General features: G+C 39.5%; 1 protein-coding gene and 1 long non-coding RNA gene across 8 annotated transcripts in view; one reads left to right on the plus strand and one right to left on the minus strand.

Annotated features, from left to right (window-relative positions):
• LOC136446303 (diacylglycerol kinase beta-like) overlaps positions 1 to 27,943 on the minus strand; it is a 105,853-nt gene that overhangs the window by 69,196 nt on the left and 8,714 nt on the right. For 4 of the 7 annotated variants that reach the window (XM_066444651.1, XM_066444647.1, XM_066444649.1 and 1 more), the window contains exons 3-5: positions 21,756 to 21,893; positions 11,599 to 11,669; positions 3,476 to 3,650 (exon numbers count right to left, since the gene is read on the minus strand). In XM_066444651.1, the coding sequence (XP_066300748.1) occupies positions 3,476 to 3,650; positions 11,599 to 11,669; positions 21,756 to 21,819 (310 nt within the window). In that variant the 5' untranslated portion in view covers positions 21,820 to 21,893. Of the gene's footprint in view, positions 1 to 3,475; positions 3,651 to 11,598; positions 11,670 to 21,755; positions 21,894 to 22,255; positions 22,375 to 27,943 lie in introns of those variants that run through there. The other 3 variants (XM_066444653.1, XM_066444652.1, XM_066444648.1) reach the window with 2 other exon arrangements.
• LOC136446307 (uncharacterized) lies at positions 8,322 to 9,631 on the plus strand. The gene is made up of 3 exons (XR_010757550.1): positions 8,322 to 8,510; positions 8,779 to 8,871; positions 9,006 to 9,631. It is a non-coding gene; the product is annotated as an uncharacterized lncRNA (long non-coding RNA).

The following is a 27,943-nucleotide window of genomic DNA, read 5'->3' on the forward strand; positions in this document are numbered from 1 at the left end:
TCTTGTAAAAATGAATTTAATCTAAAATGCTCTACAGAATTGAGTTGAAGGAAAGGAAATAGGTTACCACCCACTGATAAATGCATTCTTAACTAGAGTTCCACGACCTCATACCTTAAATGATTTTAACCTTTATGACTGACGTATTAAGAGTGTTTCTCATCAATTATAAATCATACCAGTTGATCGTCTTCTCCATCCAAATAACAGAGGTTGTCCAAAGTATGAGCTTAGTAAAGAAGGTTATGCTCACATTTATCATCAATTATGCAAATGAGGTATCTATAAGCTTAATTTGATTCAACGATGTTGACATTCACATAACTTCCAAAGGCCACAAGTATGAAATTGCCATCATTTACCAGTATTGTATAATAGTTGTGTCTCATTAATTATGCAAATTAGGTCTTCATTTGCATATTTCTATCTATCAACATTCCTCTCTCTCAGTTACAAATGTCACATGTTTTAATAGTCATATCATGGATTACAGCGAGTTTAAAGAATCTCCACATTAATTATGAAAATTAGAATCTGATTTGCATAATTGTTTTCTAATCATACAAAGCATCACATAAGCTATATACATACCAAAAATCATGACCATCCATCAAGCCCATCTCGAGTTATAGTATTTTCTCATTAATTATGCTAATGAGATCTTCATTTGCATAGTTGATATCTAATAATATTTCTCTATTCCCCAGTTACATGTGTCACATATTTGAGAGTCCTATCCTGGAATTTGGCGGATGTACAAACTTTCCTCATCAATTATGCAAATTAGATACTGATTTGCATAATAAGTATCTAATCATGTACATCATCACTCATTAGCTATCTATGTACCAAAAATCATGGCCATTCATCATGCCCTTCTTGAGTTATTCCCTTTCAAAGTCTGAAGCAAAACCTGCTCCTGCAGTTCCAACAAAGCCGCCAGGGGGCCCAAACCTATAGCACTTACTCTCTGTCCAAAGAGCTATCTACCACTCAAAAATAAGTTCCATAGCATGTCCAGAACACGAGATATCAAAACAGGAAGTTTCGTAACAAGCTGCTAGGGTACCCAAAATCTAATCATTTCCTTGTCTCATCAAGATCTACCCACCTACCAAATATCAAGACAATCCATCCAGGCCTTCTCGAGTTATTCTGCTTCTTTACACACCCACCCACACACATACAAACGCTACCCTCTGCATAACCTTCTCGGCGAAGGTAATAACCATGCAGTAAACATGTCTTCATTAAAATGCAATTTGGGGATCCACGAAGATTTAATAGTAAGAGAAAAGCATATAAAAATTTGAGATTTAGTCCACCATTTTCAATTGAGTTGTATAATGTTTTCCTGCTTATTCTTTCAGGCCCATCGTCACGCCAAAATTTTCCTTTCATATCGTTTATAAAAAGATTTATCTGGATTTGGGAGAATCTGAAAGGGATGTGTAAATTGAGGGACTAATCAAGAATTCATAATTGTAATTTTTCCAAGCAAAGACAAAATCTTTCCTTTCTATGGATATAAAAGTCTGTCTATTTTAGTTAAACAAGGCTCAAAATGTACCCCCAAGATGTCAACCTCTCCATCTACCCATTGATTAGGTAGATGGGTAGACAATCTGAAACAAAAGTATGAGCTTAACAAAGAAGGTTATGCTAACAAAGTAACATTTCTCATGAATTATGCAAATGAGGTCCTTATTAGCATAATTTGATTCAACAATGTTCACATTCACAACTTCCAAATGATACAAGTATGAAATTGCCATCATTTACCTGTATGGAATTATAGTAGTTTCTCATTAATTATGCAAATTAGGCCTACATTTGCATATTTATCATCTATCAACATTCCTCAGTAACAAATGTCACATATCTCAATAGTCATATCATGGAACACAGTGGGCTTTTGAAATTGTCTCATTAATTTTGCAAATTAGAATATGATTTGCATAATCATCATCCAATCATACCAAGCATCACGTAAGCTATCTACGTACTAAAAATCATTACCATCCATCAAGCCCATATTGAGTTAGAGTATTTTCTCATTAATTATGCAAATGAGGTCTTCATTTGCATTATTGATATCTATTACTATTTCTCTCTTCTTAAGTTACATTTGTCACATGTTTGAGAGTCCTATCGTGGAATTTGGTGGATGTATAAACTTTCCTCATTAATTATGCAAATTAGATACTGATTTGAATAATAAGTATCTAATCATGTACATCATCACTCAAGCTATCTACTGATGAAAAATCATAACCATCCATCAAGCCCTTCTTGAGTTATTCCCTTTCAAAGTCTGAACCAAAAAAGCTGCTAGGGGGCCAAAACCTACATGTATACCACTTACTCTCTGTCCAAAGAACTATCTACCACTCAAAAATCAGTTCCATAGCTTGTCCAGAACACGAGATATCGAAACAGGAAGTTCCGCTGCAGTACCGTAACAAGCCGCTAGGGGACCCAAAATCTAATCATTTTTTAGTCTCATGAAGACCTACCCACCTACCAAATATCAAGACAATCCATCCAAGCCTTCTCGATTTATGCTGGTCTTTACAAACATACATACAAACGCTACCCTCTGCATAACCCTCTCGGCGAAGGTAATTACTATTTTTTAAAGTTCCAATTGTAACTACATAACTTTACATTTTTCAAAGTTTAAAAAGAAAGGCCAGATATCAATGAAGCTAACCAACATCTTTATATTGGGGAATATTAATTGACATCCGGTTGCTGGGAACCAACTTACCAGGGTAACGTCTCCTGACAAATTCTAGAAGCAACAGATGATGACCCTAGGACTCTATATTGTTTAGTAATAGGTAAATCATTATGTTAAAATGTTGTTCAGACGGTTAGCATTCTTGATGATCCGATAATGATACCATATTTCTGAAGTTATGAACGCAAATTCAAATGTGTTTACTAAGATACTTATTTAACAAAGTCTCCGGCACACCGCTCAGATCCCACAAGTTTGCAAAGCGTTATATCAAGCTAGCACGGCGCAAATAACACAAACGAGTACAAATACTTTTGTAATTTCACTTAGATACAGGATCACACAGTGGTATCATTTATGAACAAAGGATGGATTAGCCTCTAAGCATATTTTTATACTTCTGACATGGGCTATGAGCCATTCAGTTTTTGCGTATGGGTGTCTGTGTTGAGTAGCATGAGCAAACGAGAGAGAGATCGCTGGTGAAATCCATTGTAAAGTACAACACTTCCAAACGGGTCAGTGCAGTGATTTTCTTGCCGTCTTGAATATTTTTCAAGAGTTGCTAGGAAAGGGCCTAGAAAAATTTTTTTGGCTTGGGGGGTGGACCTAGGGAAAATTTTTTGACCTGGGGGGAGGGCCTACAAATTTTTTTTAACCCAACCCTCTGACGACCCCCCCCCCCCTGTAAATTTCGTAGTCCCTAATGTGGAATGGGTTCATTCTACCCACCTGTAACATCACGCTTTAAAGCCCGCTCCAAACTACTACAGTTGCTGGGTGGATTTAGCTGAGCTTGTCGTGGTTTCTTCTGGAAGGACTGAAACAGGTGTCGGCACAGGTCCTCTCCAGTATCTGCCTCCAAGTACATACCCATGAATCTTTGGAAGCCTTCATAGTCTACAGTCTGAAATGAAGAAACAAGACATGTTTTAAAAGCTGGCTATGCGACCATCAGACCAAGTAAGGATGGTGGCAGAAGCTAGTTTGTTTGTGCAAGTGCACAGTCTGCTTGGTGGCCGCACTGTATGGTTGTGTGCAACTATTTGAGTTTTGACCGGAATAGAAAACCATAGGCGTATGATGTAGCTATGTCTATAGGGAACACACAGATAAATCAGCAAACAAAAGCAAAAATACAACAAAAATACAGGGAAATTACAAGTAAACAAGTCTGACAGGAGTGTACGACCAGTGTTTTATAGAAGCGCGGGAGAATGCAGTTTGCATATGATGCCTAGCCTTTACCAGGCTCTGCGGATCGCTAGAAAAATAGTAGAAACTGGCCAAATAGAGGTGATAGTATGCCAAGGGAGTCGGCTACGCAGGGAGGGTCCAATAGGCGACCCAAGGAGCCTGATAGTGCAAAGTCGGCATCTCCTTTGAAGTCCACTAATCACTAAACAGGTGTGAAATAGCTTGATAATCCTTTTACTGCTTTCTGCCTCACCCCTGACGGGCCTGACAGGAGCGGCCGGTCATCAAACATGTGACAGGAAGTGTCAGAAGTCACCAAAGTTTCAAGTTATAATGGCACTGTCCAGTGCCTTATGTCATAGTTTTCTGCGGCATTTTTGTCCTCTGTGGCAGTTTCTGTACTGTGATGGCAGTCGACCGTGTGCGCCACATGGGCAAGGACCTTTTCAGCTATGACAGTTTGCGGCAGGACAGAAGGATGCCCAAATGGGCGCTGGTCGATTTATGACTCAAATTACTTGACGGTGCCCATACCATGGCACTCCCATCCAGTCTCTACATGTGATGTGGATAGAAGCACCCTGAGGTGTTGCCCTCTATCCAATCTCAAGGCCACTGGAGGTTCTATGAATCTCCGTCTATTATACATAGCTTAGGACTCCGCACTTGAACAACTTTCAGAGTCACCATATTTCTATGCTTTCGCCCATGCGTATCCCAGTATGGTGTTTCACCTGACACGACTACCATCATTATGTTGAGCCCAACATACTGTTGGCCCAACATACTGTGTTCGTAATGTTTCTTTCTCCTGTCAAATCTTCCAATCGACTCGGTCGTCCCTGGACCAACTGAGCTGAAATTTGATATACAGGTAGAGTGGGTAAATACCCTGGGTCCTTTTTTTTTAAATTTTTTTGATGTCTTTAAAACAATTCTATTGAGGTTTTTCTGACCAAAAACGTACATTTTGGCCTCCTGTGCTCTGGAAATACATCCAAATGACCTGAAATTTGCTATGGGGGTACATTGAACAAATATTCAAAGAACCTCATTCGCACTTTCGGTATACACCACTTAAAAAAAACGATTTTGGAGGGTATTTTGAGGAGAAGATCGGCAATTTTTCTCCTATGACCATGTATGGTGTTGCCATATATGGTCACATCTTTGTTCATATGGCCAGGTGCGAACGTTAACAACACGACCTTTTCTGGTGGTGTTTTTCGACATAAATCTATTGCTCTATATTCCTCTCTGTGTGTACATACAATCATACATATATACAGCAATAACATTTTTTTTCACTTACACCAAGAGTACGCTCATATCCCTACAATTGGTTGTGTATCCTTTCTGGCTTTAGCAACGTTTTTTTAATTGTGGTATGTGTCAGTGTTACAGTACACACTGGTCACGAAATACGCACCAGAAATTTGCGGTACGTTTAGCAGAAATTTGTGAAACCTTCGAAAAACCTGAGTTGGTTCGAAGAACTGTTCGCTGCGTAATGAACAATTGTTTGGACTCTCGGATTGCGGAAATTCTTCCGCAGGAGAAATCCAGATCTTCAGCAAGATTTCACTTGTTTACATTCTGAAATTTGCATGACACGTGTTGGTCCATAAATAGCTGGAAGAGTTCATTCTTGTATGAGGGGGACATTTTTTTAAATTCAATTTTGGGCTTGGTTGATTATCAAAAAGGTCCAGTTTTGTTTCGTGGAGGTGTTTTTTAATGATCCAGTATGGATATGGGTGCCTGGAAGAGCCCATCCATGCATAGGGTTTCAAATTGGGAGAGATCCATTTCTGACTGGTCTTCAATTCAAGTAGTTATTCAAATAACATTACCAACATTGCAGACATATAACAAACGTAAGCCTCGATGCCACAGTCGCTTTTTGCATAGGGACGGAAATGGGCGAAACATGTTGCATTTGCTCCTGCAAATGTTGCCTTTCTAGTTATATTTCACCATACCCTAGTATGGTGGAATATATTGTTTTCTCTCATGTTTCTTCTCCTTCGCTAGGTAGCGTGCGTAGTCCAGTGATTAACGATCTTGCCTCTGGAACTAGAAGCCCCGGGTTCGATCCCGGCTGTGTCACTCACCCGACATGCACGCTACCGTTAAAGATCGCAGTCCTTAGGACGGGACGTTAAGCTGTAGTCCACTGTTCATTGTGCTTGTCGAAAAGAGCTAGGGGAATTTCCCCGGTACAATGAACCTGCAAATACTGTACATAGCGTCTGTCTTCTCTGTCACGACCAGTGGAAGAGTAGCTCATCTGTTCATTGAGTTCATTTGAGCTAAACTGGTTCGAGATCCCTTTCCTTTTTCCTTTTTCCTTCTTCTTCTTCTTCTCCTGTCAAATTTTCAAATCGATTCATTTCTGTCATTTTTGGACTAAGTCACCTGAAATTTGGCATAAGGGTAGAGGAGGCAAATACCCCCTAACGATTTTTCATTTGTTTCGATAAGTGGCTTTAAAAATTTTTTATTGAGGTTTTTGTGCCAATTTCTGGCCAAAACTGTGTTTGGGGGGCTTCTGTGCTCTAGTGTCAAAAACATATAATCCGAAATTCAGTATGTGGATAGCTTGAACATATATACTCAAAGAACCTTGTTCATATTTTTGTATACACCACTTCAAAATGATTTATTTTGGTATTTCTGGGCGATGTTTTGCTACTTAATATTGACTTCTATAACCACGTGGTCCTGCGGAGAGAACCAATAGGCGCGCGGCATGTGGACGCGACCATTCAGATATTGTGGGGGGATTGAGTATATTCTTCATATAGGATAAGAACAAGGTATTTAGGAATGTAGGCCTAAACGAATTTAATAAAGTACATATAGTATATAATATCATGAAATGCAAATAAAAAGGCTATACTCCGGGTTCAACACTTTTTAGTGTCGAACTTGCATACACATCCCCCCGCTGCATGTCGGTTCGTTGGAAAGCTTCTGCAGAATTTTCCATCAGCAGCACGCTAGCAGACGACACTCCGCGTCAAGACCAGCATTTTTTTCTCGTCAGATAGCAGAAAGTACAGTACTACCAGGTATTATGAAGTGCTTATCCTGAATTCCTTCCCTACATTATTATCGTACGTATAGAGATATTTGTGTTAATTGACAACGCCAAATAGTTTGTGTCGGCTATCGCTTAGTAAACACATTTGAACATGCGCGGTCTGGAATTTTCCATAATTAGCGACCGCAGGGAAGTGCTACATGTATACGCAGCGTCATAGTGTTTTCGCAATAAAATCCCCGTGCTAAGTTAGAAACGACCGTCACTCTGCAGTTCTTTACATTTTTAGTAAGTTATGCTTATCTGTGATTTAATGAGCAAATAAATCAATAAATTTTATTTCTTTTCGTAGTCACGTTTCGTATGTACGTTTTACGTTTTGTTGTTTTCATCAGTAGCACGCTAGCAGACTCTTAGCAGACGACATTCCGCGTCAAGACCAACATTTTTTTTCTCGTCAGTTATCGGAAAGTACTACCAGGTAAGAAGTGCCTATCCAGAATTCCTTCCCTACATTGTTATCGTACGTATAGACATGTTTATTTTAATTGATAACGCCAAATAGTTTGTGTCGGCTCTCGCTTTATAAAAAAATATTCAACACATTTGAAAATTCGCGGTCTGGGACCGCAGCCAAGTGCTATGCCAGCGTCGTAGTGTTTTTGCAATAAATCCCCGATTTCCGTTAGAAATGACACTTTTGGGTGTCACCCTGGGCCTTAACATTTTTAGTAAATATTGGTTACCTAACATTTCATTAATAGATAAATCAATCAATAAATAAATAGATAAAATTTATTTCTTTTCGCGGTCACATTTCGTCTGTTACGTTTTGTTGTGTTCAAAGTTGGAAATTTCCATCGACCACTCATATTTTCTGTTTGTCGGACTTGTATATTAAATGAAAAGTAGTCTAGAGTGGAGTAGAGAACACTAAGAGTAGAGTCTTCAGCCAACTACGCTCCCATCTAGAAACTCAAGAACCAACGGTTCAGTAACATATACTTCGTAAGATAGCGGACAATATTTTATCAGGTAAGAATTTGCTTGGCCCTTCATCATGTTGTTTACGTATCGTAGTTATAGCAGACATCTTATTTCTTTACATGCAGGACTTTAGTAGCTATGAAATCGGTCTTACGTTAGAAACGACTAGCTTAAAATAGAGGTTTCTGTATCATTTCTGTTTCATGATGGTTATAAACTGGACATATATTTTGTTTTGATGGTGACGTCTTCCTGTGTTCCTCAGATTTTTGTGGGAGGGGGGGGGCTAGTTTGACAAACTGCCACACAAGCCACCACATTTTCAAGGACAACAAATCTCAGGTCATTTGGCTTTATTTTCCTTACAATATGTGTAAGTGTTTTCATATTTCTGTCATTGTCATATTTCGTATCATTTTCCCATTGAAAAGCATTTTGAGAGATGTCCAGTAATGTATACAAGAATGAATGAAGTGTCTCTGTTTCTTTTCAGATGATAAGGGGCAGTTGAAAGATTATGCTCGTGGCACACAACAGGTAGGGCCTGTTGTCTTCTGTCACTACACGTACATGTAGATGTAGAGACAGGTCTGGCATGGACATCGAAGAGAAGATTATCTCCAACACAACTAAATGTTAAGTAATGTTTTCTTCTGACAACAGACAATATGTACAGTTTGCAAATGAATGTAATTTCTTAATTATATTTTGTCCATACTATAAGTATGGTCAAAATATATTGTTGATGAATGTTTCTACTCTGCATTGTGATGCTAAATCTTGCGCTCCTGTTTGTGTTCTCTAGATGGGACCTCCTGTAGAGAAGCAGAACCTGGTCCGCGATAAACCACATTTGGAGGAAGTAGACAAATCTGGCCCCAGCCATCCACACGAGATTGTAAGTAATTCTGGAATCATGCATGTTTATTTGGACACATGAACAGATTCCATATCTGTCTATAGTTTTTTTTTATCAGTGTTTCAGCTCTGTATTGAAATGCTAAATCTCACTCTTCTGTTTCTATCCTCCAGACCCCACTAGAGAAGAGAAGCAGATCATGGTCCAAGTCAAGTTAAAGTTTATTGCACAACAATTGTAACAGGTACAATGTAAGGCAAAATACTGCATGCTGGCTACTTGTTCTAATCTAGTACAAACTGCAGCAAGGTTCCAGACTATACAATGTTGTTAATGGTAGATAGTATCAGCTGGCTACTTACATTGTATACTGATTCTCCATATGAAAGTCTGCTTTTATTTTTGAATATGTTTCAAGTTTCTTAAAGATTCTTATTGTTTGCCGCTTGACAGAAAATTGCCTTAAAGGCGCTCCTTGAATATGTTTCTGAAATATTTTGCATTGACTGTTCGGTATCCATGAGAAACTGCCTGTGGAAGAAGCAGGCAGACCCTGCCAGCCAGAAAAGGATATACTACTAATAGATTGCAGCCAATTCCGAAAACATGTATATTTTGACATGAATGTAGATTTTCTGCGATGTAATATTCATGTAATATAATTTTGTGGGTAAAGCTTTGACATGGAAACGATTCAACTCGCAGTATTCGTATCTACATAGAGGAAATAATAAGAGAATGGGAGAAGACAAGTGTTAAGTTTCAATTTTGTGCTTAAGTAAAACTGTCAAGATTCAAAGTGTTATGTTTGCATTTTTGCTCTTAAGTACAAAAATGGTAAGATTGTGAGTGAATGTGTATGTGTGTGTGGAGAGAACCGGTCTGATCTACATACCGTCACGGCGTGTGCTATCTAACCAGCCATTACCAGTTTTCTCTCGAATAGAAAGCTAGGGACTTGATTATTCTGAATTGCAAAGAAAGACCTGTGAGTATCTATCAGAGGCATTTCTATACCAAATTTCTGGTCATTTGGTTTAAATATCATGGTAGCGAAGCCACAAATGTGCATTTTGATTATCAAAAAAGGCCATCCTTGCATCTTGCATTTTCAAAAATTGATTTTTGGACTGGTAATCCATTTTTTTCGGTTGATGTGTCTATGGAATGGTTCATTATGTGTGTGATTGATCACATTTTGCATGGGGAAGGCGATGATGGGTGAAATATGTTGTATTTGCCCGCAAATGTTGCCTCTCTAGTGATATTGGCTAATTCTGCAGCAATGACATCCTCCAATGTCAATCTCAATGTAGCGTATATTGTACCTTAGGAATCGTAAGACACACACATACAGACACAGACACGCAGGTAGGATAGCCCTAAACACTACTTCTCACCGTTCCTGGTGACCACAACCCGAACCATAAAACATGTCAGAGCAACAGAGGAATGGTAGTCCTCCCTTACGTGAAGGGTGTTTCCGAAGACCCCCGTAGGATTTTCACGGCCCACAATATCCAAACCTGTTTCAGACCAGCACGAACCCTACGACAGTTACCTGTGGCACCCAAAGATAAAACAAAGAAGGAAGACAAGTGTGGTGTAATATATCACATTAAGTGTCAGGGCAGTAACTCTTGGGGCTCCTGCCAAGAGTCATACATAGGCAAAACTGAGCACTCCCTAAAGACCAGATTGTCGGAGCACATGCGACCTAGCTCGGCTTCGTCGGAGGTGTCACAGCACATTCATTTCAAATCACCGGGACATTTCATCACCTTGGACAAAGTGCAAATACTGGACACTGAACCGGTTTACTTCCAAGGGGGATAAAGGGGGCCATCTAAATTAGAGCCGACACTCAACAGAGACGGGGGCCGATATCGCTTGCCAGGCAATTACGAGTCATTACTCGAGTCACGTGTCCCTAAAGTCACATGCTCAGAGTAATTGAATCACTCCTGAAGAAGGAGTACGACTGAAAATTTGAGGCAAGCAATATTTGCTTTTTAATTATTGAAATTACGAGAGTGAGAGTGTATGTGTATAGATGTGTGTGAGCCCCCTTTGTCCAAATTATTTCCACTTCGTCCAAGTAATTACCGCAAAACTCTCCCCCCCAAAATTTAGGTAGAGCACTGCGCAACCTGGGTCTAGAAATAAGTTGTGCTAAACCAAAATATCGTTGTGCTACGCTACGGGCAACCCAGTATTTTGAGTGGCGTCTCTTGCAGCTCATGTTCTCTTGCGCATCATGACTGTTGTTTTATTCTGGAATCTAAGAAAAAGAATCAATTTGAAAGTGATCTCCATCCAGTTTAGCTCACTAAAGAGCTATTCTTCCACTGTTCGTGACAGAGACGACAGATACTACATGTACATGTATGTACTGTGTTTACAGATTCATAATTTGTACCAGGGAAATTCCCAACTCTTTTTGAAAAGCACAATGAACAGTGGACCATGTCTTAATGTCCCGTCCTAAGGACTGCGACCCCAACTCCAGTAGCGTGCATGTCGGTTGAGCGACACAGCCAGAATCAAACTCACGGCTTCTAGTTCCAGAGGCAGGACCGCTAACAACTGGACTATGCACGCCTCACGGACAACAGACACACACACACAGTACCACACATTAAGACAAGCAAGCAAAAAAATATATTATGCCGCAGTACCTTCAGATACAGGTTACCAAGCATACATTTTACATCCCCTCTGACAGAGAGGTGCAGCCCCAACAGTTTACAAAACAGTAATTCTGACCTCCTCTGGGTTGTAGCTGTGATCTGCACCATGGAACTCCTCCAATACATCCTTCAGCTTCTTAGTGGAATCTGCAAGAGAAAACAATGTCAGACTGAATGCACAGTTAATGTCTCCTACATTGTCATTGTCTTGATGGTGAAAGTTTAGTCACAGACTTGTGATAGTCTCTACCAGACTAACTACACCAGCTATATCACCGTTCAAAATAACTACCTGCAGTCAGCAATTTGGAGAAAGATATTACTACTTGCAATTTTGCAGAACGAAACAATCAGGCTTGGGATTCCATGGTTCTCAATTTAGCAAATTAGAAGTGCTGTAGATAAACTAAAACCTGCCCCTCACAAACCTGGCGACGTTTCAGTGGGTGCGGACATAGACTGCCTGAGACACTGACTTTTGAGGGGTTCTGGCATTTTCCATGATAACTTTGGGGACGAATCATGTGAGAAAACTTTCTTATCCGTACATTTCCGTCTTAACCTCGCAAATCTCCGCAGTCACGATCTCAGGGTCGGCAAAATTCAGGAAAACAATTCCCGGATGTTTCTGGCGTGAATATGTCAAAGCAAGTATTTTCTGTTTTGATTTCTTCAGAGCCTGAACTTGGGGCATGGGCATGATTACAGTTAAAACGGTGGCCACTGCGTCAGCTTCAAGACCAGATGGCAGCGATAAAGTTGAGAACCACTCAGAGCATCACTTTGTGAGCAAGGAGAAGGCGGAAATGTTCTCCTACGCTAAGACAGTGGGGGAGTGGGGCGCCCACGTCAGCGAAAAACAATAACACTGCCCGGCCCTCTGTCCTGATGGTGATTTTTCAGATAATTTTTATTAATCAAAAAAACTATGCGGGGGCCAAGGTTTTTCTTGAGGCTTTTTCATGCCATCCAGAAATATCATTTTGATCTTTGACATTCTATCTCTTCCTTTTTTCCGCACTGGCTGTGATTTTTGTTACAGGTCGTACGATCTTGATTACGCATCAGAACATGCAATATTTTCTCGCAAGGATAAAATGTTGTGGTTTCTTCTTATCATGCAGGTTGTTGAATTTTTTACACATATTGGGATTATTAAAAAAAAAATTTGATTTCTTGATATTGAATAAAATCACTTTTGCTGTTACAATTTCAATAAGTAGTAAATTCGCTTTTCATTTGTTCACACACATGATTGTATGTTTCGTGTAATTCTAGTAGCAGTTAAACTTAAAGATATAGTGAGAAAACTAGAAAGGCCGACATTTGCTCCTGAGCAAATACAGTCAAACCTGTCTATAGTGGTCGACGTCACTCAAGGCACTGAGCCAAATTGGCCACTATGGTCCGGTGGCCACCATAGAGAAAAGGTCAATTCGACCACAAGCAACAAGTGACACAAGGCTTTAAGTTTCAGTCTTTACTGAGATACAGAGTATTCATTCACATTCACACTGTACAGGTGTTTATAACATTTACAGTTCAATTTTTGTTTCCTTATTTTTGTTATATTAACAAGAAATATTGCAATGACTATACCACTTATGACTAGCACATTAGCTGCAAGTGGGCTTCCTTTTAGTTGACATGCATACATGTGCCTTACTTACTATTTACTGCACAAGTACTAGTAACTGTAAATATCAGATTTGCTTCCATGCATACAGTCAAACCTGTATCAGTGGTCACCTGAATGTTGCAGCCACCTGGCCATGGTGGTCATTTTTTTGTCAGTCCCTTTGAGTATAGTCATAATTAAAAAGAACTGTATCTCAGTAAAGACTTGTAAAGCCTTGTCACTTGTGTCACTTACATCATGTATTGCTTGAATCAACCTTTCCTCTATATTGTGGCCACCTGACCATATAGTGGCTAAATTGGCTCAGTTTCTTGAGTGGCCACCATAGACAGGTTTGACTGTAATTTGTTTTAAACTAAACGTCTACAGCCCAATTTTTTTAGCGAAGCTTTAGGAGCGAGCTTAATAGTATATTTTACGCCCGTTTTGTAAGAATTCCCAGAATTCCACAGTAATTTCAGGAATCCGTTTGCGCGAACTCTGTAGATGCCCACCTACCACTCTATACCTCGTTAGCACGCAGGTCGATGACAGATGACTGATTACGTGGTGTCCGACTTCGTACTGGTGGGAGTGTGTCAGGGAGTTCAAGAATCTAGTATTCTAGCTTTGAAAAGGGTTTGCAACCTACCCCAGTTGATCTATTATCACAAGAACGTGCTGAATATCATGCCCAAGTTCCACCAAGAACACCAAAACTTGAGGAGATCCAAGCATATATAGAAAGGCAAAGTTTTTTAACAGAACGATAAAGAACTTGGTTACCGCTTGGGCAGTCTACGCTGAACGCTTTACGTGGAGGGGTGCGGTGTCGGAAAAACAATAGTAGCTCCTCGAAAACACATCCTACAGGGCTAGAATAACAACCGAAACGATCATAGGAGCCCCAGCAAACCGAATTTCTGAACCTCTGGCCTAGATTATCACTCCACCAATCCAAAAATGGCAGAGAAAGGACACTACACCGTGTGCGTGTGTGCTACAGCCTTTCGATATTTGCTAGGAAGTCCTCGAGTTATGGTGCCTTTCTATATCTGCTTGGTAGATGATTTTCTGATTTCTAAGTGCGAGTCAAATGTCATGGCAGATCTTAGAGTGATAAGTTGGTACTTTCCTTACAGTGAAGTAAGATCAACCCAGACATCTTCGCTATGGCAATAATTTTTGATTGCCACACTTATTTACTTTTATCATAGACAAAAAAAATATCTGATAATTTGTGACTTATGATTGAATGCTAACTTTGAAACATTCAGTTTACTGTAAGTTCCCACAGTGGACTGCAAAATTAGCCAGCTGCCTCCTACTCTCCACAATTACCTAGCGAACTCGAAAACGACAGACTTGACTTGGATGGACTGAGGTGCCCAATATTGCCATCCTGAAGTGCCCATGTTTAGTCCCTTTGTCATTGTAAGTGTTTCTCACAAGTGTCACTGACAACAAACAAAACTTAGCCATGAAAAACGAATTATCTTGCAACTAAATGCCAACCATTTGGTTAACAACATTTTAAAACAAGTTTTTGATCAGTTGACACTTATTAGAGTCAATTCCACATTACCGTGTGGGTGTTTGTTACTCCGGGAAGGAGGATGACCTCCTTCTGGGGGTATTGGGAATGCATTTGTTTGCGCGTTCGCAGCTATAACTCACGATCCCGTTGTCGCATTGGTGTGTAACTTGGCATATCGTTTGCCTGGTTCGGCGTGGTGATGCACAATAGCTTTGTTACACCATAACTACTTTAAACGTCAATCCAATATCGTAATTGCACCCCTATAATTAATGCTATGTCCCACTGCCCTGCCATAGGGACCATGTTATAATCCGTTATGCATGACTGGAATACTTCAGGCAGATACGGGGTATAAATCTTCCTTACTTGCTGTGATCGTATAGTCACTGTTACATTGAAAAATAGACAACGTGCATCACCACACGCAACCTAGCAAACGATATACCAAGTTACATACCAATGCGGCAACGGGAATTGTGAGTTTTCGCTGCGAACATGTGCCGAGTGAGCTTCAGTCTGTGTATTAAGTATGCGGTGCACCGTGTCCACTCAGGGGCAACTCGCATACAGTATGTGCGCACGGGACGGACGATGCACTTTTACGCACAGTGTGAAAATGGGAAATCTCTGGACCTTCAAACTTACCACACTTGTAGTTTATAATACGGAGGCTGTGACAATGTAAAAAGTTTACGCAGGGGATGAAAGATTGTTGAGAAATATTTATCAGAAAAGTGCGCGCGCCAGTGTCACTTCCGGGTGGTTAGATCCGGTGACCTTTGACCTTCGTGAAATGTTACGATAATATAAATTAGCCTTTTTTATTGCAAATAGCTTGATAGCTATAGATCAGGCCGGCCTGCAATAAATTGTGGAAAGAGGATTTACTGCATATTTGTGATTTCTGATACATCTTAGTTGTAAGGCTGAATAAGAATGGCTCGTTGATAATTGAAAAGGGGCCATCTAGATCTAACTTTGTGACTTTTCCCGGAATTTCTAGATCCCATCTGTGCCATGCTGTAAAAGCATACTTTTCAGCAGGTTGACCACTCCTGTATTGAACGAAAAAGATAAACAAACACGTTTTCTTTACTTGCTCTAAAACACTACTTGGACAGTGTGCAGAGATGCAATTTGTGTGGGTCAATACTTGTACATACTGATACTATAAATACTTCACGGAGAATTGTGTCCTACGGACTCTTGTTGCCTTTTGTTCTAACATTTGCAAAAGTTTTATAACAATCTAAAGGAAATAAGTAACTGTTTAGAACAATTTCCAACATTTAGTTGATGTTCTAAATAGTTTCTGTTGTGTTCCAACATTATGAAAACATGGTGTAACTCAGGGTCAGTGGGCTGGGAACAGGGCAATTCACACATCCCTTCAAAGTATAGGGGATTAGGCCTAGGTGCCATGCATAGACACCTCAAGACAAAAGTCCACACGTGAAATCTAAAAATATACAGAGGCAGACAATAGAGTGCAATTAGCACCTACTTTTATGGGGGCAATAACCCAAATCTACCATTTGAAATATGATACAAATTGTAGGAACATGTTCCAACAGTGAAACAATCACATAAATGTTTGAAAATCGTTCTGAATAAAGATATATTTGAGCAATAATTTACTTTCAAAATATTTCCAAAATATAATAGCTAGTCAGTCAATTCCATGTCACCGAGAGGGTTTTCAGATGATATTGCAAATAAGTTTGAACAATTCTAGACAAAAGACTATTTCAGTCAAAATAATTCCAGACTGTTCAAACAATTAGAAATGAAAGTTTGAACATGTTTGAAGTCATCTATATATTTTGGAAATATTATGAAAGTATTTGCACAAATATCTCTTTATTTAGAACAATTTTCAAACATCTGTGTGATTGTTCTACTGTTGGAACATGTTCCAACATTTTGCATCATTCTCAAAATGGTAGAGTTGGGTTATTGCCCCCATAAAAGTAGGTGCTAATCACGCTCTATTGTCTGCCTCTGTATATTTCTAGATTTCACGTCTGGACACTGGCAACTCTTTTGTCTTGAGGTGTCTATGCATGGCACCTAGGCCTAATCCCCTATACTTTGAAGGGATGTGTGAATTTCCCTGTTCCCAGCCCACTGACCCAGTTATACCATGTTTGTAGAATGTTGGAACATGTTCAAACAAATTATCAATCTATGTTGCAACAGTTTAGAAACTAATACAAATAATGTGTTCAATGTTGGAAATTTCTTTAACCTGTTGGATCACAGCAGAAAATATTTAGAACATCAAATAAATGTTGGAAATTGTTCTTAACAGTTACTTTTCTCACATAGATTGTTACAAAGGTTTTGTAAATGTTAGAACAAAAGGCAACAAACACCCTCTCGGTAATGTGGAATTGACTCTAAGTTCAAACATGTTCAAACTTTCATTTTTGATTGCTTGAACAATTTAGAACAATTTTGACTGAAATAGTCTTTTATCTAAAATTGTTCAAACTTATTAGCAATATGATCTGAAAACCCTTTTGGTAACATGGAATTGACTCTAATCGTTGAACGATATATTTGACTCTACCCGAACAGTATGGAACAAGTCCAAAGGCTCTGTATCATCTTCTGTGGTGGCAAACGCGATGTACCGGAGCTACCTTCACTGAAGGAAAGGAGGGAGGCTGCGACAGTGTTCCTTTTCAGGTCAATGTTAAACCCCGAAACCTACAGTACGGGGAGTGAAATTTGATAAAGAACTAGAAAGGTAACATTTTCGAGAAAATGCAGGATATTTCCCTCCCATTAATAAAGGAAGAATGGAAAAATGATGTTGCATTATGCAAAGAAGGTTCTCAATAGCATAACACGCATTCCAATGTATTCTTCATTCCTAAAGCTATCTACCAGTATGTCTCGAATGGAAAATCCCTACCATTGGACAAAGACATGAATTTTCTGCATAGATTATGCAAATGAGCCCTGGATACCTTTAAGGGAAATACAAGTTTCTGCATAACTTATGCAAATGAGGTCCTTATCATCATAATTTATGTGCAGGTGCATTCACCTTTCTGAAATGTACCTACACCTGAAATATGACACCTGTAGCATTTACCGTAAGGGAAATACAGATCTCTGCATAAATTATGCAAATGAGGTCCTAATTAGCATAGCCTATATCCAGGTGTATTCACCTTTTCTAAAGGTACCTACACCTCAAATATGACATCCGTAGCATTCACCTCTCTTAATTGTACCAACACCTGAAGAATGACACCTAAATAATGTCATACATGTAGCATTTACCATAAGGGAAATACAAGTCTCTGCATAAATTATGCACATGAGGTCCTCATTAACATAATTAACATCCAGGTGTATTCACCTTTCCTAAAGGTACCTACACCTTCAAATATGACATCAGTAGCATTTACAATAAGGGAAATGCAAGTTTCTGCATGAATTATGCACAATAAGGTCCTCAAATGAGGTAGGGAGTACTATTGATTGGATGCAAATTGGATACAAATGGATGGCAGTGCAGCGCGGAAATAAAAAGATTGTGAACCAGGCGTGGGCTTCGAGTTACGGCTGCTGTTGTAAACAAAGGTACGCCGACCACGCGCAGCGCCGTGACCGTAATCGGCAGTGTTGGCGTTGCAGCCGGACTCGAAATAGCCTGGCCGCGACCGCATTGGACAGGTGACCGCTATAGACTAATTCTTAATGCTTATGTCATTGGGGAAAATCCAAGGGACCGACAAAAAATTACCAATATGGCCAGGTTTGACAAGGGCCTACGCAGCGTACCAGTATAAACAAACAATACGTCAATGGCTGTACAACACTAAAAACTATGGCAATTTTGCTGAAGATACGTGGCGGCGCTCGACTGTCTGTAGTTTCGCGAGTAGAAGCTCTCACGATTACAAACATAAACAACACAACCTAAAGGTCAGTGACCCCAAGCCCCACCTGGCAGGACAGGACACTGTTGTCTTGCAGGTGGCGCGTAATGATTGAATGGGGGGACATTTTAAATTTGATTTCAGACAGAGGTGAGTACACAAAAGTTCATTTTTTTAAAATAGAGATGTTTTCTGATGAAGGGTCCATTATGCAGGGTAGTTCCTGTAATCTATTCTTTCATAGGGGACACAAGCTCCGTTTCGGGCCTGGAATATGACTTTGCAATAGTTCACTTTTAGGCAGATTGTTTTGCCATTGGGGATGATTTTGGGAGTTAATTTTTGCATTGGGAGGGAGATGGGCAAAATATGCTGTATTTGCCCTCGCAAATGTTGCCTTTCTAGTGTGAATGTTGTGTCCTAATGAAGTTATGTGCAATTGAGAAGGTTCAAAATCCACGCCTTCATTAACACAACTTTTCTGGTGGTGTTTTTCGACATAAATGTATTGCTCTATATTCCTCTCTGTGTGTACATGATTGTAAACGATTTTGGGGGGTATTTTGGGGAGATGATTGGCTATTTTCCTCATAATCATATGACCATATATGATGTTGCCATATTTATTACTATGGCCAGGTGGACTAATTTCGGTCAGCCAATGAGAGAGCGCATTTGACACACATGTACCCACGGATTTATCAAACTCGACCTGATTGGTTGAAATAGTCAATTCAATTAGAAGCACTATCTGCCAGGTGCAGACAGGCACAACTTTACTGCGCCCCGGCTCCCCGCCCTGTTAATGTTGTGTCCTACTGAAGTTATGAGCAATTGAGAAGGTTCAAAATCCACGCCTTCATTAACAAAACTTTTCTGGTGCTGTTTTCCGACATAAATGTATTGCTCTATATTCTTCTGTGTGTGTATATTCGCAAAGGCTCATATCCCTACAAATGGTTGTGTATCTTTAGAAACGCTTTTGTAATGGTGGTACGTGTCAGTGTTACATTACTTACAGTACAGGTCACAAAATATGCATCAGAAATTTGCGGTACGTTTAGAAGAAATTTGTGAAACTTTTGCAGAACCTGACTTGGTTCCGAAGAACTGTTCGCTGCGTAATGCAAAATTGTCTGGACCTCTCGGATGCGCGAAATTCTTCCGCAGGAGAAATCTAGATCTTCAGCAAGATTCTAGCTGTTTACATTCTGAAATTTGCATGATACGTGTTGGTCCATACACCGACGGAAGAGTCCATTCTTGTATGGGGGGACATTTAAAAAAATTCAATTGTGAGCTTGGTTAATCAAAAAGGTCCAGGTTCTTTGTTGGAGGTGTTTTTTGAATAGTCCAGTATGAACAAGGGTGCCTTGAAGAGCCCATCCATGCATAGGGTTTCAAATTGGGAGAGATTCATTTCTGACTGGTCTTCAATTCAATTTTTTATTCAAATACCAACATTGCAGACATACAACAAATGTTAGCCTGGATCGCGTTGATATTTACAATCATTATGGTCATTACATGGTCTTACTTTGTAATTGTTAAACATTACTTTGGAATGCTCCATTTTTGCATTAGAACAGTCGCTTTTTGCATGGGGGAGGAAATGGGCGAAACATGTTGTATTTGCTCGTGCAAATGCTGCCTTTCCAGTTTATTGTTCATTTTTGAACATTAAAAACAGGTACATTTTGCTACAACACTTCAAAGAAAAATATGTCAGGGAAAACCTCAAACATCCAAGGTTTTTCGAGGGTTTCTCCTTAACTGCGTTAAATGTTATCTACCTCACTGTAAATAACTCATACAATTACATTGTGTATACCAGATTGAGTCTGTATTATTATTATCAGTATCTTCTATTGGAAAATCTTCACTGAAGAAACCTTAGTTTAGCCTCCTTGGTTTGACCAAGTTGAACTTCCCACTCCTGCCATTCTTAGCTGATCCTGAATCAACAACCTTCAACCAGCAAGTAGTTTTGGAGTGAAATTATTCTAAAATCTCGATTTCGTTGGTTTGCCAAACTGCCTTATTTACATAATTCTACATGAAAATATATGCTAGAAATGTTTCTATAAAGATATTGTACTTAAATTCACTTAATATGTACATTTTGTTATTTGTGACATATAGTCTCAGCATCCAGAACACCAACAGAGCATTTCTGAATGCCCACCGAATGGCCATTCACTATACTGACTTTTGAACGGTGTATGAGGGTGTCAGTGGCCGTTCTATGGTGTCCAAAAGGGCATTAAAAAGGCATATCAGGCTCATGCTCTGACTGTGCAATTTGGTTTTGAGACCAGTAAGAATGCCTGTTTTAAAACGCTCATAACGCAAAGGCCACTCCAGAACTTTTCATATCCTGCACATTTGAATATAATAGAAATGATGATATAGCAACTTGGCCTTAACTAACAGACAGACAATTCGCACAACAATGACTGGGTCTTTTCCTGACCAACTCCACAACTACATCACACATTAGACTCCTTCATATACCACAAGTACACTGCGAGCTATTTTTAGACTAATAGTACAGTTGATAATCCAACCAATAATCATTGTTGTGGGATTGATAGCTTCAACATTTAACATTGACTTTTACAGTTAAAAATAATAATCTTAAACCAGAAATTTGAAGTTCAGGTAAGACTGAATAAATCAAATGAGCAGCTTGCATTAAAAAAAATGCTCAATGTGCTATGGCACCCAGAGCCCCAGACCCTATACATTATACATAAGTACACCAGGTTGACCTACTACATATTTGGTAGGCCAGGTGTCCTACTAAAGGCAATTACATATATGCTGAGAAAGGCCATTGTCCTAGCCTAGACCCATTTCCCCTATAATGGTCATGGAACATTAATATTCACATAGAATATGGCACGACTCATCACTGCTGGCCACACTGTCCCTGGGCCCACTCCCTTTAACTGGATTCGCAGCAACAAAAAATGTCACATAGCAAAACACCCTTTCAATTATCCTGAGCTTCATCCTCACAAGCAGCAAACAAACCAGAGAAAATGGATCCTTTTCTGTACGCTATCCAACCCCAGTTTGTTTGAGTAGCCGGTGCCGGGCATGTCCCATCCCATGGGTTTACTGATCCACCTGCCGAGGTGTATGGTAGGGAGAGAAGACAGAGGGTCAGTACTCACAGGAGGTGTACTCCTGAAGCTGATGGAACTCTGCTGGGCTCAGCGTCTCCCACTGGAATGACATGATGGTCCTGTTGTGCACAGTCTGGATCAGGGCTGACCCGGCTCATCTGCTGCAGGGGTGCCTCCTCAACATGGCTGTCAGGAGGAGGAAAAACACAGCACATCACGCCGGTGCATCATCAAGCATTCAGCTCAGGCGCCACCGCCCACACATCCTGCCTTCATTACAATGTGACATGCCTAATGGGCAAATTCACCAGATACATATTCACACACTCCTGGACGGGACCAGACCGCTGCATCAGCATGATATTCTAGATAAATGTGGATCAGTCACTTGTCACAGGAGGATCTATTCACAATACAACAAGCATGCACACACAAACCTCTAGCAATGGATGTACATAGGTCAGCCCACAAACACTGTACACTAAATAATACAGAGAGGCCCCTTAAATAAGTATGTAAAATAAGGAGGTACATATGGTACAGGCTACCTGAAGTGCTGGCCTATCAATGCTTTCAATCAGATACTGCAGCAAAAATCAAGGTACTAAAATCTGTGACATAAAACTGCAACATCTTCGGGAATGGTGACATTCCTCCTCCATCTAAAACACCTCCTGAAAACCTCGTAGCTCCTAATTTATGATGATACAATCCACGTGGGAGGAGACCTTCATTTTCATCACTTACTTCCAAATGCAATTATAAATAGTCTTCTTGTATAATGCCAACATTGCAATTTCAAAGCAAGGATGTGAGGAACAAAAGTGATAATGTCTGTGGGGTTGGAAGAGAAGCATATTCACCATGCCAAGTCACGAATTCAATACACATCCTTTATTTGAGGGGCCTCGTGTAGGGAATCTTGCACTAAGGAACTCTGCTGAGCTGCTAGAATGGCCCTGAGAGGTTGAACGTACCTTACTGGAAAAGGATGATAGGCCATGATTAAACAACATGAACCTATCATCTTCACACAAATTAAGACAGATTGGGAAACTTTAAGGTCTCATTGACGAGTTTTATTCGCCCCATAGGCTTACATGTTATAACATTGTGCTTTACATGGGTGCGTTTGTAATGAAGCTAAAATATAATTATGTTATTCATTTTATGTTGAGAACATTTACCCTAGATCAAGTAAAAAAATTGTGAACAGTTTCACCACATCTCTTTTTATAGCAATTACAAACTGCACTTAGCTACACCCACAAAAAAAGGCACTTTCCAGCTGAAAGCGCATGACCGCATCACCCACAATGCCGAGCTGTGCACGTCTGACCTCACGCGCGGCTGCCAAACTTTACCTGTTCATATCTTCAGCTACAAACAAGCTTTCATCAGTTTGACGCTTGAGATCAGTTGGGCTGGCTAAAAGGGAATTTCCCACCGATATAAACACATGTTCATGCAGTCATTAATTTTTTGGGGTACGGACTCTCTACACGCGGAGTAACACAGGAATGAGACCTTAAGAGACAAGGGTAGAAATACTAGAATTGGGATTTTCCAACCAAAAGTATCTACATAATGGACAATGTCTTGGCGGCAGACAACAGAACTCAACTGTAGGGACTCAGAATCATGCAAAGTCATGCAAAAATTAGAATTGTAACCAATTGAAATTACGGTAATACTTCTGTCAAACCAAAATTTCCTTAAGTCATATTTTGTAAGTTCAACATCCAGATATTCTCAGTATACATTGTATTGTGTATAATGTCCAAACCCAAAATATTTTTAATTGTAATCTATCTATTTGTGATTATATAACACTCGCTAATCTCACATACTGGGTATCTATCACAGATTGATCACAGTCACATTTTCAACATGTTTTCTGCTAAGATGTGGCAATCTGTGGCATTTTTTCTCTCGTTTTCCCTTCTAGTGCAATCTATTATAAATGTCAGATCAGATAGTATAACATGTCATAAAACTTCAGTTGCAGCTAGAAAGGCAACATTTGCAGAGTAAATACAGCATATTTTGCCCATTTCCCTCCCAATGCAAAAATTATCTCCCAAAATCATCCCTGTGCAAAAAAAATCTGCGTCAAAGTGAACTATTGCAAAGTCATTCAAGCCCTGAAACAGTGCTTGTGTCCCCTACTCTCATCTCCCAAATAAACATACCCCCCTAAATAAACATACCCCCCCCCCAGACAAATCTTCAAAATCTAATGAATGTACCCCCCGGAAGAAACATACCCCCCGGAAAATTACCAAATTGACAGGTAAACTGCGTCCATGCTACTTCAGTCAAAGGGAAAGAAGATGATAAACAGGTAGGTTCTTTTTATTCCTTTATGCCTGAATAAGTGTACATATCTGTACATTGTTACTCCGGGAAGGAGGATGACCTCCTTCTCGGAGTATTGCAAATGCTTTCGTTTGCGCGTTCGCAGCTAGAACTCACGATCCCGTTGTCGCATTGGTGTGTAACTTGGCATATCGATTGCCTGGTTTGGTGTGGTGATGCACGATGTCTTTGTTACACTGTAACTACTTTTATCGTCAATGCAATATCGTAATTGCACCCCTATAATTAATGGCATGTGCCAGTGCCCTGCCATAGAGACCATGCTATAATCCGTTCCACTTGGCTATAATACTTCAGGCAGATACGGGGTATATATCTTCCCTGCTTGCTGTGATCGTATAGTCACTGTTACATTGTAAAATAGACAACGTGCATCACCACACGTAACCTAGCAAACGATATACCAAATTACATTATATAGTATGTGCGCACGGGACGGACGGTGAACGTTTACGCACAGTGTGAAAATGGGAAATCTCTGGACCTTCAAACTTACCAAACCTGTAGTCTGTAATATGGAGGCTGTGACAATGTAAATAGTTTACGCAGGGGATGAAAGATTGTTGAGAAATGTCCCTCAGAAAAGTGCCCGTGGCCGCGGCCAGACTGTGTCCTTTGAACTTTGAACTTTATTCACCTTTGAAGCGGTGGCACATCGGCAGCGCCGAGTGCTAAAAGTTCATACTTAACGCAGATTGAGATATCATAGTTAACCAATATACAAAATCTAGTCGAGAGTATCGACGAGTAATAAAATAAAGTAACAGTATTAGCTGGTGCATGGAAACCAAATAAGTTCATAGAAGTAATATTATAGCAGTAAAAATAAAATATAGATAAAATTATAGCAGATAAATGGTAAACCTTAACTAACATTTCTATACCTAGCTGAAGCAGGAAACAATGGAATTTATATACTAAAAACAAACGAAATTGATATAAATAACAATACACAACTCAATCTACCCAATCGTATTTTTTAAAGATATTACCCCAATCAAAACAAATAGGGTTATGCTCCATAGCGTCAAAAACAAAGTTCTTGTGAGACGCTCGGATTTCGAGATCCCGCGGTAGAGCCCACATACTAAACAGAGCTCAACTGTAAAAGTAGCTCGGCGTCTCAGACCGCACATACTATGAAGTTACTAATTACATATTGACACTAGAAAACGCTTAACTGGGAAAATCTTACGGTTACTTTTAAAATTAAACCCTCCGAAAACATAAAACTGCCTTCTATGTCTATTTTAGCCCCAAAATGTTATATTTTTCACGGTAGCAATTTAATGATCGGAATCGGTATTATGCAATATGCTGCTAGTTTTACTTTCACCACCCCATGATCCGTGGTAATGGCGGCCATGTTTCGAAGGCGAAACATGCTGATTTTACGCTCGTTTCCTGACGTTTTAAAGATTTTGCGGCCACAAAACTCATATCACAAGGGAAGCAAAGTTATTATTGTTGTTTTTACTTCCAACATTTGAAATATAGGGCCACATGCTCGGGAATTCTTCCCAGTACACCGATGGCATGTTGTTTTCTGATCAGCGTGCTTTGGTTTACGATGTAAACAGAGGCTGTCAAAGTTGTAAATATAAAAATTGTATTTTGAAATGTCCGTGTGACGTCGTATTTACCCCCAATAGAAACGTTAACTTTGTCGTGGCATAGCGAGATTGACCGAATATTACGAGTACCGCCAGGATTTCACAAACGATGGGTCATGATCGGCAGGGGAATCCATGCCTCTCGGCCGAAAAATAGCGAATTGCGAGCCAAAATACCGGGGAAATATGGGCAGAAAAACCTTACCTTTTAATTTTTGGGGGGATCCCTGGTTATCTAAGCCCCCATTTTCAAAAAATAAATAAACGTACCGTCCCAAATAAGTAAAAGTGTATTCATTCAATACCAATATCAAATCAAATATTTCTTGTAATATCAATTGTACAAAAATTCAACAACCTGCCTGATAAGGAGGAACAAGGTTATTATATCCTTGCAAGGAATACATGTTCTTATGCGTAATTGAGATTGACCTGTAAAAAAAAAAATCACAGCCACGGCCCACTGAAGAAATGAAAAGATTTTTAGAATTGAGGAAAAGAATTCTAAAATAAAAATGACTTACACTGTTACACATTTACATAATATGTGCTTGGCCATAAACACCTTAAAACTTAGGCCACAGCAAGTAATTTTTATGGATGACATCAGCGCGCTCATTAATTTTCGTCTGATTTCGAAATAAAAAACAAGAAATTTCATTGCCCTCCGACGGTGGTCAACATGCCAAAAATTGGCAAACATGTCGTAAACGTTGACAGTCTAAGGCGTTTCATTGCATATGAATACCCAGTGTAGTTCCTGCCCATGATGGTATAATAACAAGCTGTTTTCTGCATTTGTTCTAGCAAGGACATAATTATATATAATGGGGGGGTCTAGTTAATTGAGCTGTATACAGAAGGTGTTTCATCGCATATGAATACCCAGTGTGGTTGCTTCAGATGATGGTACAACAAGCTCTTTTCTGCATTTGTTGTAGTTAGTCTATTGAGATGTATACACATCTACAAGGACATGTTTACCATATTTTCTTGATTTAAGTGCGCACCCCAATTAAAGTACGCACCCCTGATTTGGGGTTACTTCCAGACAAATTTGCAGAATGAAACGTAAAGTGAAAAAACCCAAATTAAGTACGCACCCCTTCTCCACTGATCTTGAACAAATTTTGAACAGGATAAATTCAAATTTATGGTGTTCCTCTTATTATCTCCAGGTCATTTTTCTTATATCAAGGACTTCTACATAATGCCATTCCTTAGATTCATTAAAGATTCTCTTGTTTACTCTGCCAGCATCGTCTCTGCAAACTTGAGGATTGCCTTCGACAAGTTACAAACTTCACAAAGTGGCAGGTATTGAGCCATGCATTGTTGCACCGCAGCTGGGTTCCTGGTTTGATTAAGCAAGGGTTTGAGGTCCTTATCCAATTTGTCCGGGCAATAACCTCAAAGAAAGTACGCACCCTGACTTTAGCAATGACTTGTGGTGCCTTTTGAATTTTGAAAAGTTTAAAAAGTGCGTACTTTATTGGAGGTAATACGGTACTGTTGAATCAAGGAGGTTTTATATTATATATGAATGAATACAGGACTAATACAATGGTTGAATACAGGACTAAAAGACCTGTTGGTCATGATATCATATTTCGTCGCCTCAATTCGAAACTATAGGAATCTTGTTTTTTTTTGGCCCGCCTTGTTTTTTTTCCGCCCTATCTCATTACTAGTAATTTTGGAGTCTGCGGAGGATGTCATCCATAAAATTTACTTGCTGTGGCCTTACACATGTTTCAATATTGACAGGTTTTCCAATAAGATGAATTATGGCGCTTTTGCATTAATAATGCAAATTATGAATTTACTTGCATAATTGGTATTTGTTGATGCTCCACTTGCCATAAACTATTATGTTACAATAACATGTATGTGATTCTTATAATAGAAAACACTGCAAAATATGGATTTTCCTCATTAGTCATGCAAATTAGTACCAATTAGCATAATTTGTACTTCATTGTGTACACCTTTGTCTAAGCTACCTGCATAATAAATATTATGGAAATCTGTCTTTCCTTTGTTCAGTTATTCTTCTAAGAAGATTTTCACAATAACGCCCCTGCAGTTCCAGAGCAAGCTGCTAGGGGGCCCAAACCTACACCGCTTCTTTATTACATCACAAGATATCTGCCACCCAAAAATCCAGATCATAGCACGTCCAAGTCAAAAGATACAAAAACGGAAGTTCTGCTGCAGTACTAAGGTCACATACCAGGGGGCCCA

Source organism: Branchiostoma lanceolatum, chromosome 12 (genome assembly GCF_035083965.1).
Source record: "Branchiostoma lanceolatum isolate klBraLanc5 chromosome 12, klBraLanc5.hap2, whole genome shotgun sequence".
Classification (NCBI taxonomy): domain Eukaryota; kingdom Metazoa; phylum Chordata; class Leptocardii; order Amphioxiformes; family Branchiostomatidae; genus Branchiostoma; species Branchiostoma lanceolatum.